Raw genomic sequence first — 15,648 nt, forward strand, 5'->3', positions numbered from 1 at the left:
ACTATTCATTATGGAGAGGGTACAAGGGTAGGAGGAGGGGACTCATAACCATTTCCTGTATATAGCAGTCATTTTTCTCTATGTACTTTTCCTTGAATCAATACATATTTGATTGTGGATTTTTCATACTGCATATAAATCTTCTAAACTCCTGTTTTGAAATGGAAAACACTGCTGCTTGTTAATTTGTTGGCATTACAGTAAAGCACAACTCTGGTTTTCCCAATTTGTTCCTAAATCAGATAAGCAGACCAGATGACACTTTTACAGGCTTGTTTAAAATAAAGTATGGCCCGAGGACTATCAACTAACGGAACTGCAGTATATCTGTTTTTATCTGGGTTTTTTTGACTGACCATAAAACAGCTTCAAAGATAGTCAATCATGATCTGCTTTGTGTTTCCACCCTGCAATCAATCATTTTATTTGCAGAAATGGGCTCTGTTATGGTGGATGAAAGCTGCCAAAATAAATAAATAAAGTCGTTAATAAATAAATAAATAAATAAACAAATAAATAAGCATGGCAATAAATGTACTGCAAATAATGTTAAAATAAACAAAGACATAATTTGATAAAAATGTAACATACATTGTATTAACCCCCCCACCTCCCACTCCCTGATTTGTTTACCAAAATGTATTTATTTATGCATTATTTTCTTAATATAATTTTCTTTTTATACACATCAAATAATAAAAAAATAAGTTTGGGTAAATAAATAGGCATAAAATGTAAAGGAAAATTAATAAATCAATACATCTAAAAATCAAGTTCAAATAAATAAAAAATAAATGCAAAACTAAATGAATAAAAATATTTTAAAATTAATTAAGCAAAGAAAAGAAAATAGAAAATTCAATAGGGAAGTACATAAATAGGGGAATGTATACAAAGGTAAATAAATAAAGAAGCAATTTAAAATTGTAATATCAATTTCTGTCACATTTTATCAATTAATGAATCCCTACTTTTATTTTTAATATTACTTTTGATATATTCATTGCCATATCAATTTGTTATTCGGGTCATTTTTTTAAAAATGTATTTTTTTTATTTTGGCAGCTTCCATTCTCCATAATGTGTGCTGGTTTATTAATTTATTCACAGATCCTAAGAGTGTGTGTGTAGTATGCTATATTGCTTTGTCTGACTTTTTGACACCTCCACCTCCACATTCCACCTCCTGTGAGTCACCAAGCTTGGTCACACATGACGTCATGAAGCAATAAATGACTGAATTAATGCGGTCACAGTGTGTAAATCTTTTGTTTCCAACAGAAATCATCAGCCAAGCTGCTTGCTTCAGTAACTGATCTGCACCATAAGTCACAGAGGATACAGAACTACATGTAGGTGGACCCACTGACCCCGACGTGCAGCTCGACTGAGATTAGGACAATTGTATCTCTCATTCAAGAAGGTCTATTCCTAATAATAGTGGTATACTGGGTGGCGGTTAAGTGGAAAAATACAAGAGAAAGACTCTCAGTGTAAGATAATTACTAGGTTTCTTGTGGAAGACAGAACATTTACCAAAAATCACGATCAGGGTCACTTAGAGGTACTCTGCCATCGCCTGTAATTCAAGTACAGAAAAGCTTGGAAAAACAGCCGAGAGTAAAAAAAACCCCAACAACTGTTATTTCTGAAAAAAAGGTGACCTTCAAGTGCTGACCACTTGCGTCATAACTCTAAAGAAACCAGAGAGCACATTCGGAAGTCACTTAGTGTGATCAATATAGGATTGTGTTGCTCTAAGAAAGGCAGCAATACAGTATATAAGCATACAAAAGACCAGAAGCTTACAAAGCAAGCTATTATAGTGACCTTTTTTCTTTTCTATCATTTATTAAACCAACAAGCCCTGACTAAGCCCTGACATTTATGTAAATATAGAAATGTCATATTATATTAAATGCATAATAGGGACATTACAGAACAACTGATAAATTGTACAAATAACCCAAATAGTGAACACAATAACTGCAGGAAATTTGTATAAAACGTGAGGATTAACTGAGCAGATTATTTCCTGCATTAAAGATGAGAAATCTATATTTTTTTGAGAATGTTTAATACAATTTTATGTCTGTATTATACATTATTTAAATATCTCTTTTATAACAATACAGACGTAATGGGCTTTTATTAAATGACAATTTCAGTGTTTTCTTGATGTTGAGGTATTGTTCTATTATCTCTGTGGTTGTTTTAGCTGCAACCTTTCTCATGTAGGACCAGGCTGTTTGTAGTTTAATTCTTTGACAAAATTCTGTTTTATTAATAAATGTATTGTTGTCAAATTGTACCTAGTTGCATCACCCAATGATAACTCGTGGGCCAGAAAGATTGTTGTTGTTTTTTGTTGACTTCTCTTCATCTTTTCCCTGCATGAAGAGGCAACCACGTGTGTTTACTGCCATCTAGTGTTCTAATGCAAATACGACAATATTTTGAACTAATTTTCCCATTCACAGTCTCATCTGCACAACTTAGGAGGGACATACATCTTTATATTTTGTAGCACTGTCGCACATTTTGTATATATTTTTTAAAGATTCTTTAGGACAAAAAAAATACATTTTCCACTTTTATTTTCCATTGCACAGTAATCTCTATCTACAGAATTTCTAAATTTGTGTGGCAGCAGATAAAGTCATAAACATCCATGTGAAAGTTGCATAAAACTGTACAAGAAAATTGGCTACAATGAGAAAAATACTGCAACCCACTGATAACTGTTGAATCCAGGACAGAAGATGGCATATGGCAGATAGACAGGACTCCCTTTCGTTGCGTGAGTGTGTGTGGATTGTTATCGGGTAAGAATACCGCATACTGTAGTGAAAAGACGAGAAACAACAAACAAACACTGAAAGAAAAAGAAAACACACAAATAACTAGGTCAGGAGGAAATATATTGAACAGGTTTTTGGGGATGACCTCTAGCTAAAACTAGTTTTCCTGAAGTTGTTTTTTTCTTTTTCTACACCTTGGGGTTTAAAGACAGAGCTACTGCACCTACCAACACCCACACTACAATGCTTACTAAACACAGAGAAGGCCAAATCTGTCGCTGTGGAACCAAGAGAGCCTGTGAAAGACTCACCAGAGGAAGAGAGAAAGACTGAAGCGAGAAACAGTCAAAGCATGTGTTCAAAGACAAAACACCTGTTAAATTAAACCTGAATTCAGAGGTCATCCTCTAATACTCATTATCCTATTGTTATCTTTTTATCGTCATTGGTGGCTTTAGTTTGTGTAACAGACACTCAACAGGACACACACTGCTGGCTGGGGAGACTAGGACATCAATTATTGAAAAAAAAAAAAAAAATCAAATTATATTTCTTAATTTACAGAGACATTCAAAACACAGTCCCACACACACAGTCCCACACACACATACACAGATGTATACCATGAATATTGTTGTGTCTGAGCTGTAGTGGAATGGTTTTAAAGGAAACAGCCATCAACCAACAGTTAGGCCACTTTAAACATTAAACATTAGTCCAAATGTTACATTTTATGACATATTATGAAACACTATAAATGGCTGAGTTCCATTGCAACTTGCTCCGTTTCTTGAACCCTGAAAGGTGATGAAGAGTATTTCCCTAAATGGATCTGATCCTGGGTCTGCACTCCATGGTTGAAGTGTTACTGTATTACACATATTACTGTATATTGTCTGGTGGTTAATGATAATGCAATGGAAAAGCTAAAGCAACTCTTTGGCGTCAGAAAAAATATGGCCTCTCTCCTCTTCTTGTTGCTTGAGCAACCTCGACATTTACTTTCCAGTTGGTCTTAGATTGTCAAACTATTTACTTATATACAAATAAAGGTTAAAAGCCTGGTAGACAGAGAGATAACACCACATTTGAGCTTTTTACTGCAAATATGGAAATAGAAACGAGATAATAATGAAGATGAACGTTTCTGACACCAAACACAACGGTCTCTTGCACCTCAATAAATAAATATTAACAAATAAATCACACAGACGACTTTCTCATACAGACAACTGGCAGCAAAAATATGATTTAAATGTATGCCGTTAAAGGATTTCTATTCTCCTGCATATACGAATACACATAAGTATGGGTTTCTACTCATGTGTATGTCTCTGTATTGATGTGTACTCCAGAATGTGGAAACGCCACCATATCCGGCTTGACTCGTTGTGTTTAACACTGATCTCATCAGCATTTGTACAGTCACACTCACAGACTAAGCCAAACTGTGGAAGCGTATGACATTAGAGGGTGAGGGAGGCAGTTAACATCACATCAGATAGGTCAATAAATGAAATCATCAGGTAAACAATAAACGTGTGTGGTTTATACGCACTTGCTTTGAGATTTCAGAGTGGAGAGATCTGATGATGCCATGTCTGTGAGTACTAAATGATATATGCCTTTTATATCCTTGCCCTCCTTTTTTTAGATTCCAGCCCTTTTCATAAGGAGAAATTAAGTTGAGTTGTTAGATAAAAGCCACAAAACGCATTTTTTTCAACAAATCAAATATCGTCCACTTTCACAACAATAGAAAAATAAGAGATTTTCCAATAATACAGACAAGAGCAAAAAACCCAACGAATAACAAATAGAGGAATGGCAAGAAAATAGAAATTAACACACGCACGCACACACACATACACACGCACACACACACACACACACACACACACACACACACACACACACACACACACACACTGTTGGTAACGATATGAAAGTCTGTAAGATACAGAGGAGAGTCTAGAGGTTGAGCGAGATGACGAAATATCCAGTGTACATCAGAATAAGTTGCTTTTATCCCTGTGACTCTCTGCATAGAGGAGGCGTCACTGTCGCAGCACTTCCTGTAGCTCTCCAACGCCGCCTTCACGCCCTGCTCCTGTCTCCTCGATGAGTTATTCCCTTTCTTTTGTACTTGTCACTCAGAAGTGGATACAGCGTTGCACATTTATTAGATTTATGTATATATAATGATGTAATTAGTTTCTTTTTCCTTCTTTTTACATTTTTAAGAATGTTTCGTAGTCTGTTTCTTCATTATTTGTCTTTTTTTTTTCAGCTATGTTCGTCGGTTTGAATACCGGCCGCGATGGGCTCGGAGCGGAGACAACAGTAAAGGACATTTTGGCAAATGAGAATGAAGAATCTCCAGGTGCGTGGGCCAATTGGCTACCTCGGAGGAGAAGTTGAACAGAGATAAACAAAGAGACAAAAACATAAAAAAAGACATCACTTATTTGCTCCCTCTGAGGTTGTCCTTCTCCCCTGTCTACCCCTCAGTTCCACCCTAAGACTGAGGTAAGAACAGTATTCAACATTGTGCTAGGGAAGAAAATCCCAAGTGTCCCAGTGAAGAAGGCTTGGAGGGATGGATGGATGGACAGACGGATGGGTAGGGGGGTCTCGGTGAGTCCAGATGAGCCAATGGAAGGTGACAGCTGTGTCCATGGAGCTCTGCTCCTCCCCCATCACTGATCAGAACTGGTACCATTTTTTGTCTTTGCACTTCAGCATCATCTGGAAACGGAGAAAATGATGCAGTGAGAACTTCAAGATTCAAAATGTTCATTGTTCAAAATATGAGAATACCATATCAATGTATTATTGTGTATGACTCCTCCCCTTTCTGCAGGGAGGAGAGCTAATATATCGGAAAATACTGACTAATATTAACATCATGTGCAATACAATTTTCAAAACCACGGACTCTATTATGTTCATTATCATGTGCAATATATCTGTATATTACATGCTGCCATGCCATCTGCACTCTACTCACTTAACTCCTTAGACACTATTTTTAATTTTTTTATGCTGTTATATTTATATTTATATTATCTAATGTTATTGGTACTTATTTTGTTCATTGTTTTCTCATATTATCCTATATTGTGATTGTTTTGTAACTTTGGTGCAATCTGGAATAAAGATCTATCTTATCTTATCTTATCTTATCTTATCTTATCTTATCTTATCTTAAAAGGTGAGTTACACGCTACGTGATTGTCACGATTAATTCTGGGCTGAAAATCCTTCTGCTGTTATTGAAGTTCATTTTAGGTCATAAATGGTGACAGTTTGCTTTAACTTTGGTTGAGCTTGTCAAACTATAAGCACTGCAGGAAATAGGAGACTGTGTGTATTTTGAATAATTCTCCATCTCAAGAACAGTGAGACTGCCTGACTTTGACTACTGCCTCAGGAGGTCTGACATTAGACTCTAGCAACTGTGCTCTGAATCTTCTACTGGCATATACTGCCCCCTAGTGGTTGAATAACGTAAGTGAATAATGTGTAACTTCTTCAGGAAAACAAACAGTATCCCATCGCACTGCATCAGATGTATTGCATGATTTTTTTATACAGTCTGTCTGAGGTGGATGGACATTTTTCACAAACAATTGCTCTGATGGACAGTTTTTCGTGTTCTTTTCCCAATAAGTCACAATTCCACAAAAGGGTTGCATGTGTTTGTGAGACAAAAATAAAATACGTAATTCTCAAGCCACCCCTAACTGTACTGCCAAAAAAGCATCTTGGTGCTTCTGTCCTATTTGCACATATAAAGCAAAATTGACTTTTCTATGCAATTGAGCTTCATTATAAACACAGTCCAATTAACAAAGATCTGCAAAACATCTGGGAAAATTGCACTCAGCAGTAAAACTTTCTGGGGATGTTTGCGCCGTATTATCATTTGTGTAATATCGTTTGTAAATCGGACTTTGAGACAGGGCAGACAGCAATCAATGTATAATTCCTCGATGCTGCAATCCAATTTCTGTGGATTCACCCATGAGTTTGCAAAAAATGATGCAGCTATTGGAACCAGCTTTGATAGTCAAATCACAACTAAAAATAAAACAGCTAAAAAATAGTAATCTGTGTTATTAACAATGTCTCCCAAGGATTATTCCTCAGTAAACTTTTTATTTCAGCCCAGTCTTTATTCATCAGTATGTGAGGCACTGTAAACAGGCATGAGCAGCTCTGGTCTCACTTCTGTGACGTTTGTTCTGTTCTCCGATTTTAGACTTTTTTTATTCTAGTTAACATTTTCTGTTACCTCATGGGCGTGTTTCGAAAACGAGTCTGCACTGGCCATCATGGCAGCTGTCCTCTCATCCAGCTCGCCCAGTTTCTGGCCTCTTTCATCCAGTGCTATCCGGGCGCGCGCCAGATCTCCAACCACACCAGACGCTGCCCCCTTCATGCCCTCGATGCCCCCCGGGCCTGGGATGTGCTGGGCCAGACTTCGGGATGCCTTCCCAGCTGCTATCTCTCCAACTGAGTAAAGATGAAAGGGACAAAAAAAAAAACAGGGAGAGCTGTGTGAGTATGAGGTTGAATCACCAAAGGACTGAACCACTGTCTGTCTGGACACGTGTAGGTTTGACATACATAGCTCCTCTCTGTCCAGAGACTGCGCTCCTCCCCCAAAGAGGCCTTTGAAGAATCCTCTGTTGGGTGCCTCTGGTGTCTCCACTGGTGTAAAAAGTTCCCCCAGCATCTCCTGAAACATCAACACACACATCATCCTGCTGCAGACACGTTACCTGCCTGTGCCAATGTATATTGGTTTGTTAATCACTACATACACATTGCATACTACACACTGAGTCTGGTATACACTTTCTCAAGTAAAAATAGACATAATAATATACATTAACCACATACCGTGCATGCATGTTCCCAAATATATTTATATTAATTGTTTTTATGTATCTATGGCTCTAATCTGCAAACTTTTTTCAAGATTTAAACCCTAAATCCTGAATCATGGCTCATTAAATCCATATGCATACTGTATATAGGATGCTAGCTGACCTGTAGGTTTTCACAGGTGTCCTGGCTGTAAGTGAGCCTCTGGATCTCCGTAGGGGAGCAGAGGTACATGGCCTGACCCAGGTTTGTGAAGCAGAACGTCCTGGCTATCCGCATGTCTGTCAAAGGCAGGTAGTTTACATCCATGAGCGGTCTCAGTCCCGGCACACTGGAGACAGGGAGACACAGAAATGATTTATGTGATTTCAGATTTAAAGAGTATAACAAGGCTGCTAATAAATTTAGTTTTATCACTCTCAGGACTACATATTTCACTCTCCTGAAACACTGATGGCAATGTTCGCCCAGAAACACACACACACAGGCAGACAGCTGGGCATCCTTGTTTTGTCAGACACCCATATGGATGGCTGTTCTGTCTCGGTCTCGCTCCTCTAGGGAAGTGAAGATTAATGAGGACGAGCGACAGACTCACGCACCCACACACTGCATAAAAATGAACCTGGTATGTCTGCATGTCACCTTGTCACATCGGTTTACTTTGTAGGATTAAATTTAGGACAAGTGGTGTTGCGTTGAGGGTTTAAGTTAGGACAACAGGATAGAGGTCTGGGTGTGTTTGTTGAGTGTGTGTAATAGGACAAAAGTTTGTGTCTGACTTTGAATGACAACTTGAGCAAAAAGAGAAGTTAAATTGAGGACATGATGTGTTGAGCCCGTCTGCCTCAGTGATGGCAGCATTTTTCTCTGCCATTTATTTTTAAGTTCAGACAATCTGCTGCCCTGACAACATTGTAAAACCAGACTTCAGCTTCAACAAGCAAGTGTTTTACACTTGCATAGACTGCATTGAAGTGATTGAAATCTGTTTCTTGAGCTTAAAAGAATACTTCAAGCTAATTCAAGGTAACACAATGTGAGTCATTGATATCCAAATGGTTATTCTAAGGGTGAATTATTCTTTTAGGCAGCTGTATAAAGTTTTACAACTTAATGGAAACTGAAGGCTGTGGACAAGTTTCATAATGAAAAAAACATTGAAATAAACTTCTCAGACTATCTCAGCAGCCTAATCCATTTCTCTATAGTCCATCTGTGTGCTCAGAATGTCCCAAATACTCATATTTATGCCAAGACACGGCTAAATATCCAACTCTTATACCATCTCAATCCTTGTGTGCGACCCTGATGAGCTTATACAGTAATCAGCCACCTGAACCCACTTCCCCTTCCTCTATTAGGCAGAAATAATCAAGCAAAGTTCTTCATTTTCCACCAACATGAACCAGGCTCCTTTCCAGTTTATGCACCTAATATCTAACCATTTCTGTGCATTTTCACCAAAGGTAAATTGGTTCGGAGCCTGAAATCAAAATATAGCAGGTTTTTCCATTTCCATGACCAAGGGTGCAAATCTTGATGATGTCACAAGGTGTCTCATTTACAGGTTTTAAAGAGGGAACAAGGAAGACAACAATGGAAAAGTCAATTGAAAATTGTCCTGGTCCCATTAATAGCCAAGTTTGTTTTTTGGATTAAAAACAAATATCTGTCAAAAGCTTGATGATAATCAGCGCAACCTGCCTCTTGCTACCACTGTTAACTTCTGTAATTTGTTGTGCAACATCATTTGTTGATGACACATCCTTGATTACAATCCTTGGCTTCAAACTGCCAGCTGGTTTGCTCAATAGCTACCCAGATAGCAAGGTTCCAAAAATCCTGAACTGAACCGGTTCAACTAGAGCTAATCTGGTGGAAGAGAAGCTTTGTTGTGCACAGAAGGGACATTTTTGTGTGTTTTTTATGGCAATACTGGCAAAAAATGGGAAAAATACTAACTCACCAGCTTCTTTTCTTTTAAAAACCCAAAAGTGTTAATACTATTCTCTGCTGAAGTAATAAAACATTCAAGAAACAAAAGAAGAACAATCCAATCTATTGAAATCTAACCATATGAACATGATTCATTCAAACTGACTTTGATTGATACATTTTAATAATAACCAGCTATTTCGGGCCGACGCAGACGGACATGTTTCTCACCTAAGGGTCATGATGTGGCCGTTGGCACAGAAACACGCCAGACACGCGCCTTGGCTCATCTGCACCACATCTGCCCGTAGGATGAAGGAGGCCTCTGTGATACTGTGTTTATAGATGCAGGTCTGGGAGGGGAGGGAAATGACTTTGGCCTGTTTCTCTGAACACACCACGGCGTACTGGCTCTCGTTGAGGTCCTGGGAGGTGGAGGGGGACACTGAGACGGGCCGGCGCTTACGGACCTTCTCTCTTTCTTCTCCATCTGCTGTGACATTTGGTTCAAACCAAGGCTCGTATGCATGGGGCTGCATGGAACCTGCAGAGTCCAGGAAAGCCATCCGCATGACGCTGCCCTTCAGCCGCACCAACATGCCTGAGAACAACATAGATAGTTTTCACAATTCAGTCTGGTTTCATCCCCAAAACTGGTGCATCCATCCATCTATCCATCTATCTATCTATCTATCTATCTATCTATCTATCTATCTATCTATCCATCCATCTATCCATCTATCTATCTATCTATCTGTCTGTCTGTCTGTCTGTCTGTCTGTCTATCTATCTATCTATCTATCTATCTATCTATCTATCTATCTATCTATCTATCATTTATTTATCTAATTAATCTATTTTTTTTTACCTCCCCTCTTATCTTTTTTTTTTTTTTACCTCCCCTCTTATATCCTGTTACCCACCTGTAGGTGAAAGGATAACTGGCTGCAGTTGCCGTTGCTCTCCAGCAGGTGGCAATGTGAGAGCGAGAGCCAGCACAGTACCCAGAGTAGTTCCCACATACAGGCAGGGTGTCAGAGTGCTGTCCCCCTTTCGAGCGAAGGTCTCGCTAAAGTGGAAGGAGTTGATGGACTCTCGTGCTTCCTTATCAATGCTGGTGACGCTGGAGGAGCGTGAGCGGCTGAAAGAATTGTCCCGGTGGTCTAATGGGTTGGCACCCCGTGGCGGGCATACAGACAGGAGGACAGTGAGGAGAAAACAGAGAGAGGTAAAGCACCCGCAAAGCAGTAAAGTCTCAACACAGATGTGGACACACAAAATAAAAAGATGAATAAATCGTTTTTATAGTGTTTCTATATTAAACACTTTAGACGTTCAAGATTTTTGGCATACCAGTTGATTAAGAACTGTATTTGTTTGTGACAGATGTCTGCAAGATATTAATGATACAGAAAGCTCGGAGATATCCAAAAATACAGTCTTGCATTCGTAAAAATGGGTAAAAACATAAAGACCTGGTCTAATTGTATCTCTTTGACAGATAGATTGGTAAACCGAGCATCATCACCTGGAACCTTATTGATTGTGACTTTATATTACAAAAATACATTATATTCTATATTGTGCAATATAAACTAATCCAGTGCAATTATCCATTTGCACAAGTTCCACAGGTGGACCAACATTTTCAAAATCCCAAATCAGCAGTTCTATAAGGCACTTTTGTTACATGTGTATAATACTGGAACTCAGCTTTCCAGTCATACCCAATTTATGCAATTCCAATGCTGTATAGGGACCCCAGTTGTTATGAATAAATAATATATAATCAAATACAGCATAACACACAACACATTTGTACTGCATGAGAAAATATGTATGGTTTTTGCACCACACTGCATAACACTTTATTTAGATTAGCATAAAGTGGGCATGTCTGCAAAGGGGAGATACATGGGTAGCCATAGAATACATTTACGGTCAGAGGTCAAGGGGCCCTTTGCCAAAATTTAGCCCACCTTTGGAGCATTATCTAGCCCCCATGCATAATGTGGAACCAGTGGATTTTTAAGATGTTCTAGTTCCAGTATCTTCTCTAGATCTGAACCTGCTCCAGTCTCTGAAAGACAATATTATGTTGGCCAGACCCACCAGCGGGCTGACCTAATTTAACAACCATCCAGGTACAGTTTATGTGCATGTAAACATTTTAATTTGATGTCCCATCCAATGTTCTTGGTACTTGAGAAGAATGTTGTGCACCCCTGAAGAAAAAAATGTCTTTTCCTTGTAAAGTGACAATATTTTTATTTCGGCACTTATTTAGGTACCAATCAGACAGAGAAAGGAAAGACATGAGGAACACAGAAGAGAAAGAGAAAGCTGCAAAAGTAACAGGAAGCATTTCGGTGAGATGGAGTGTGCATAGTTTAGCTTAGCACCACTGACCTCTAGTAGAACGCCCACCAAGGTCAAAAAGTGGGAGTCGGAGCACAGCAGAATTTTTTCACAAAATGAATTTAATTCCAACACTTTGATTTAGCTCATTCAATTTCAGTTCTGGTCAGATCAGTGCTACTTTTGTCTCATGCAAACTTAGGAGAATATCTGCACAGCTTGCCAATTTTGAGGCTAATAACCAGATAAAACTGGACTAGTGGAATGTGGTGGAGTCCAGTCCGAGTGAGAAAGATATACTGCATTTCATAGAAATTGTTTGGAGACACGAAGTCAAGGCTTACCCAAGTCTGGCTTTAGCTCAGTAGGCAAGCTTAATTTCCGTGACATCTTTGCTGGAAAAAAGAGAACATCCCTCTTTACAAACACACGTCTACGCTAACACACGATGCCATGCAAAGCTAGATAACTAGCATTGGGCTAGGATTGTGCACAAAGCTAAAATACACCAAAACAACAAAAGTGCTGGGGGAATCGTCAACTTGACTAGCCAAAATGCTTTACACAGGAGAGGACACTGCGTAAGGACTCAGAGACAACCCTGTATATCAAAGAGGCATGCTGTGGAAGACAAAACAAAGGAAGTGACCTCTGGTTGCAAAATGCCCTGCAAAAGAGGACTGGTACAGTGAGATACATCAAAACTGCACAGCCATTCAGGACCCTCATGCCACAGGAGCATGCACCAAGAACAGGAAGGCAACAGGAAACAGAAAATACTGAACAGGAGATGGAAGAAGACAGTGGAGAAGATGGTTACTGAAGTAGTCTACTGTTAGTGGCTGTAGGCTAGCTGGTCTTTTTTTATATGCGTTTCCTTTTTTCATTCACAATCGTATTAGCCACACTTACCTAAAATGGTCTGAACTAGAACAAAATACACTTGATTACTGTATGCGAGCATGTATTATAAAATACACTGGGTTTTAGGCTCTGGTTCACAAATCATTCCATCTTTTAGAAGAGTGAACTTATAAAGAGAAACAGCAATGAATGGAGGCCTTAGATGGGATTTCTCTGTCTGTAGGAGGAAGAAATAGGAGAAACTCTGTATGATGAAAGGGGTCATTCATCATGCTGATATATTCACTAATGGTAGTTATGAAGTAATGTTTTATTTTTCTTTGGTTCAAAAACTGACAGAAACCCACCTTGACATATGAAGAAATGTGTACAAAAACCCTGAAAACTCTGTGACATTTTTAATACCCTCAAGCCAAAATTGGTTTGGGGCTTAACTTGATAAAATTTGCTTGCATTTTAATAAATAAAGTGCCAGAGGCATAATTTGAATGTCTGACACTTCACCTATAATCCTTAATTTATGCACACAAATCCACAGTGAAAATGTGGCTTACTCTTACCTTCTATTTATTCTAATGCATATCCACACAGTTGGCTTGTTAGTCGACCTCTGCTCAGGTTAAAGGGATAATTCAGATTTACTGAAGTAGGGCTGCAAGTAGTACGTATCCATAGTCAGTGTATTACACACAGTAGATGTCAGTCAGCAGGCTTTCAGTTTCAGGAGAAACGGGCAAGAGTACCCACACACAAGCTAACTAATGTACTGCTGGACAGGGGCAGTAGCAAAACATATTCTAGCCACCTTAATATATACATATGATTACATATATTTGCTAAGTGTATGCTAAATTTAGAATAATTTTGCTACTTCACCTTTCTGTAAGCCAGTCCTGTTTAAACAATATCAGTTCTTTCTTCAAAGTCACCAGACTCCATTAACAAAAATAGTTTTACCTTGCAGTACATGGTAGTTGCTGGTTACTTTATTACTTTCACCAAAGTCACACAATGACCCAAACTAACTAACAGATTAAGGCAACATGCAACCATCAACTCCCATGTTCTGTGAGGTATAATTACTGTTTTTGTCAATGGAGTCTGGTGGCTTTGAAGACATAACAGCTTCAGTTTCCCAACGAAAAGGGCCATCTGATGGCAAGGTAAAGCATGGAAATCTTTCTAATATAACGTACACTTAAAAAAATTGTTTTAGGTGGCTGAGATACATTTTGCTGCTGCCCCCATCCACAGTGGCACATTTCTTTACCTGCGTGTTAATACTCCTACCTGCTTAGCCAAAGTGAAGGCATGCCAACTGCCACCTATTGTGGGTAATACATTGACCATGGATGATTACCTCATACAACCCCACTGCAAATAATCTAAACTATCCCTTTAAAGTGGGTAACACTATTTGTATTTTGCATCAAGAATAATAAAGTAACGTCTGCAGATGCAGGAGGATCAAGAAAAGTGCTGTATATTCTGAGGCTTTGAACATTTAAAAAAAAAAACTTTCTTGTAAAACTTTTAACAAGGCTTTCAGCATGTTTTAGACCAATTAAATGAGACCAGGATAGAGGCTACTCACTGTCACCTCTATCAGAAAAGTTAGAATCCACAACTCTGCCTTTCACAGACAAAAAGCATTATTTTTGAACAGTTGATATGCACTTATCTATTTCATCGACACACACTGAAGGGACACAGAGACACAGTTGGACAGATGAGTTCCTTCCTGCCCTTTGGCGTCATTATAACGTACTATGAACAGAGCCAATTATTTAACTCTTACATCTGCTGCAGGAGGTCAGGACAGATATCACACGCAGGCACATTTACAATATGACACTCGTGCTACGTACATGTAGCATGCAATGTGTGTCTAAGGCAATGAAGCTGTATATTGTATGTAAACAGACAGCTCTACTCCTGCCCTGCTTCCAGGTTAGCCTCTGCTCCGTGAGCTTTCTGTTCTTTGTGTGTACTTTTCTCACAATATGCTTAAATACAGACGTGAAATATGAGCATTTTGCCATTTTAAAGAGGAAAAAAACAACAGTTGTTGATTCAATTCATTACAGTGAGAAACGAAAGATAGTGGAACAGAAGCTAACCCAGAAGTGAATCTAGACTCTAGACTCTATAATCTCTTCCCGCTTTGGTGACCATGAAACAGAGGACAGAGACAGGGGGGGACAAATCTGGACCTGCCTAAACAGCCTCCCATGAAAATCTTTGGCCAATCTTACCTCCTCTACCACCTCCATTGTAGAATTGCTGTAGATTGCTGTTTGACATCAACACTTTTGGGTTGTAAGGGGGAAAGTAAAGTAGAGTAAATGTGTGTTAGAAACACCCTTTGGCTTGTTACTTCACACAAGCTGTCGCTGTTGACCCTGATGAATCTGAATCTTTTAAGTTCAATAAAGCTTGTTCAGAATTCAGGACACTGGTTTGACGCAAATGCCCTGTCTGACGCAAAACCCTAAAAACAGATGCACAGATGAAAGAGTAATTCAACTGCCTGCTTTTTATACAAAAAAAAAATAGTAGGGTAAATCTAGTCGGGGAAAGGCTTTGCTCTCATTTAATTTCATAGATATCAAAGGTCTACATGACATTTAACTTTTTATTGCATTTGAGCCCGAAATGAAAACCAATTAAATTAAAAAATGTCCTGTTTCGTTTGAGTACCATACCCTGAAAGCCCATTTTTGCCAGTGTGATGAAAAAAAAGATCCTGTAAGTCATTATAATGAGAAACTTTTCTTAAGATAATAACTTGGCA

General features: G+C 38.6%; 1 protein-coding gene across 2 annotated transcripts in view; it reads right to left on the minus strand.

The window, feature by feature from the left end:
* Positions 1-2,580: 2,580 nt before the first annotated feature.
* Positions 2,581-15,648, minus strand: part of stxbp5a (syntaxin binding protein 5a (tomosyn)) — a 121,943-nt gene continuing 108,875 nt past the window's right edge. The window contains exons 21-28 of one of the 2 annotated variants that reach the window (XM_059355896.1): positions 15,110-15,163; positions 12,335-12,385; positions 10,556-10,837; positions 9,864-10,233; positions 7,860-8,025; positions 7,434-7,545; positions 7,099-7,319; positions 2,581-5,549 (exon numbers count right to left, since the gene is read on the minus strand). In XM_059355896.1, coding sequence (XP_059211879.1) covers positions 5,508-5,549; positions 7,099-7,319; positions 7,434-7,545; positions 7,860-8,025; positions 9,864-10,233; positions 10,556-10,837; positions 12,335-12,385; positions 15,110-15,163 — 1,298 coding nt within the window. In that variant the 3' untranslated portion in view covers positions 2,581-5,507. The remainder of the gene's footprint in view (positions 5,550-7,098; positions 7,320-7,433; positions 7,546-7,859; positions 8,026-9,863; positions 10,234-10,555; positions 10,838-12,334; positions 12,386-15,109; positions 15,164-15,648) is intronic. The other variant, XM_059355897.1, reaches the window with a different exon arrangement.

Source organism: Centropristis striata, chromosome 18 (assembly GCF_030273125.1).
Source record: "Centropristis striata isolate RG_2023a ecotype Rhode Island chromosome 18, C.striata_1.0, whole genome shotgun sequence".
NCBI classification, from domain to species: Eukaryota; Metazoa; Chordata; class Actinopteri; order Perciformes; family Serranidae; genus Centropristis; species Centropristis striata.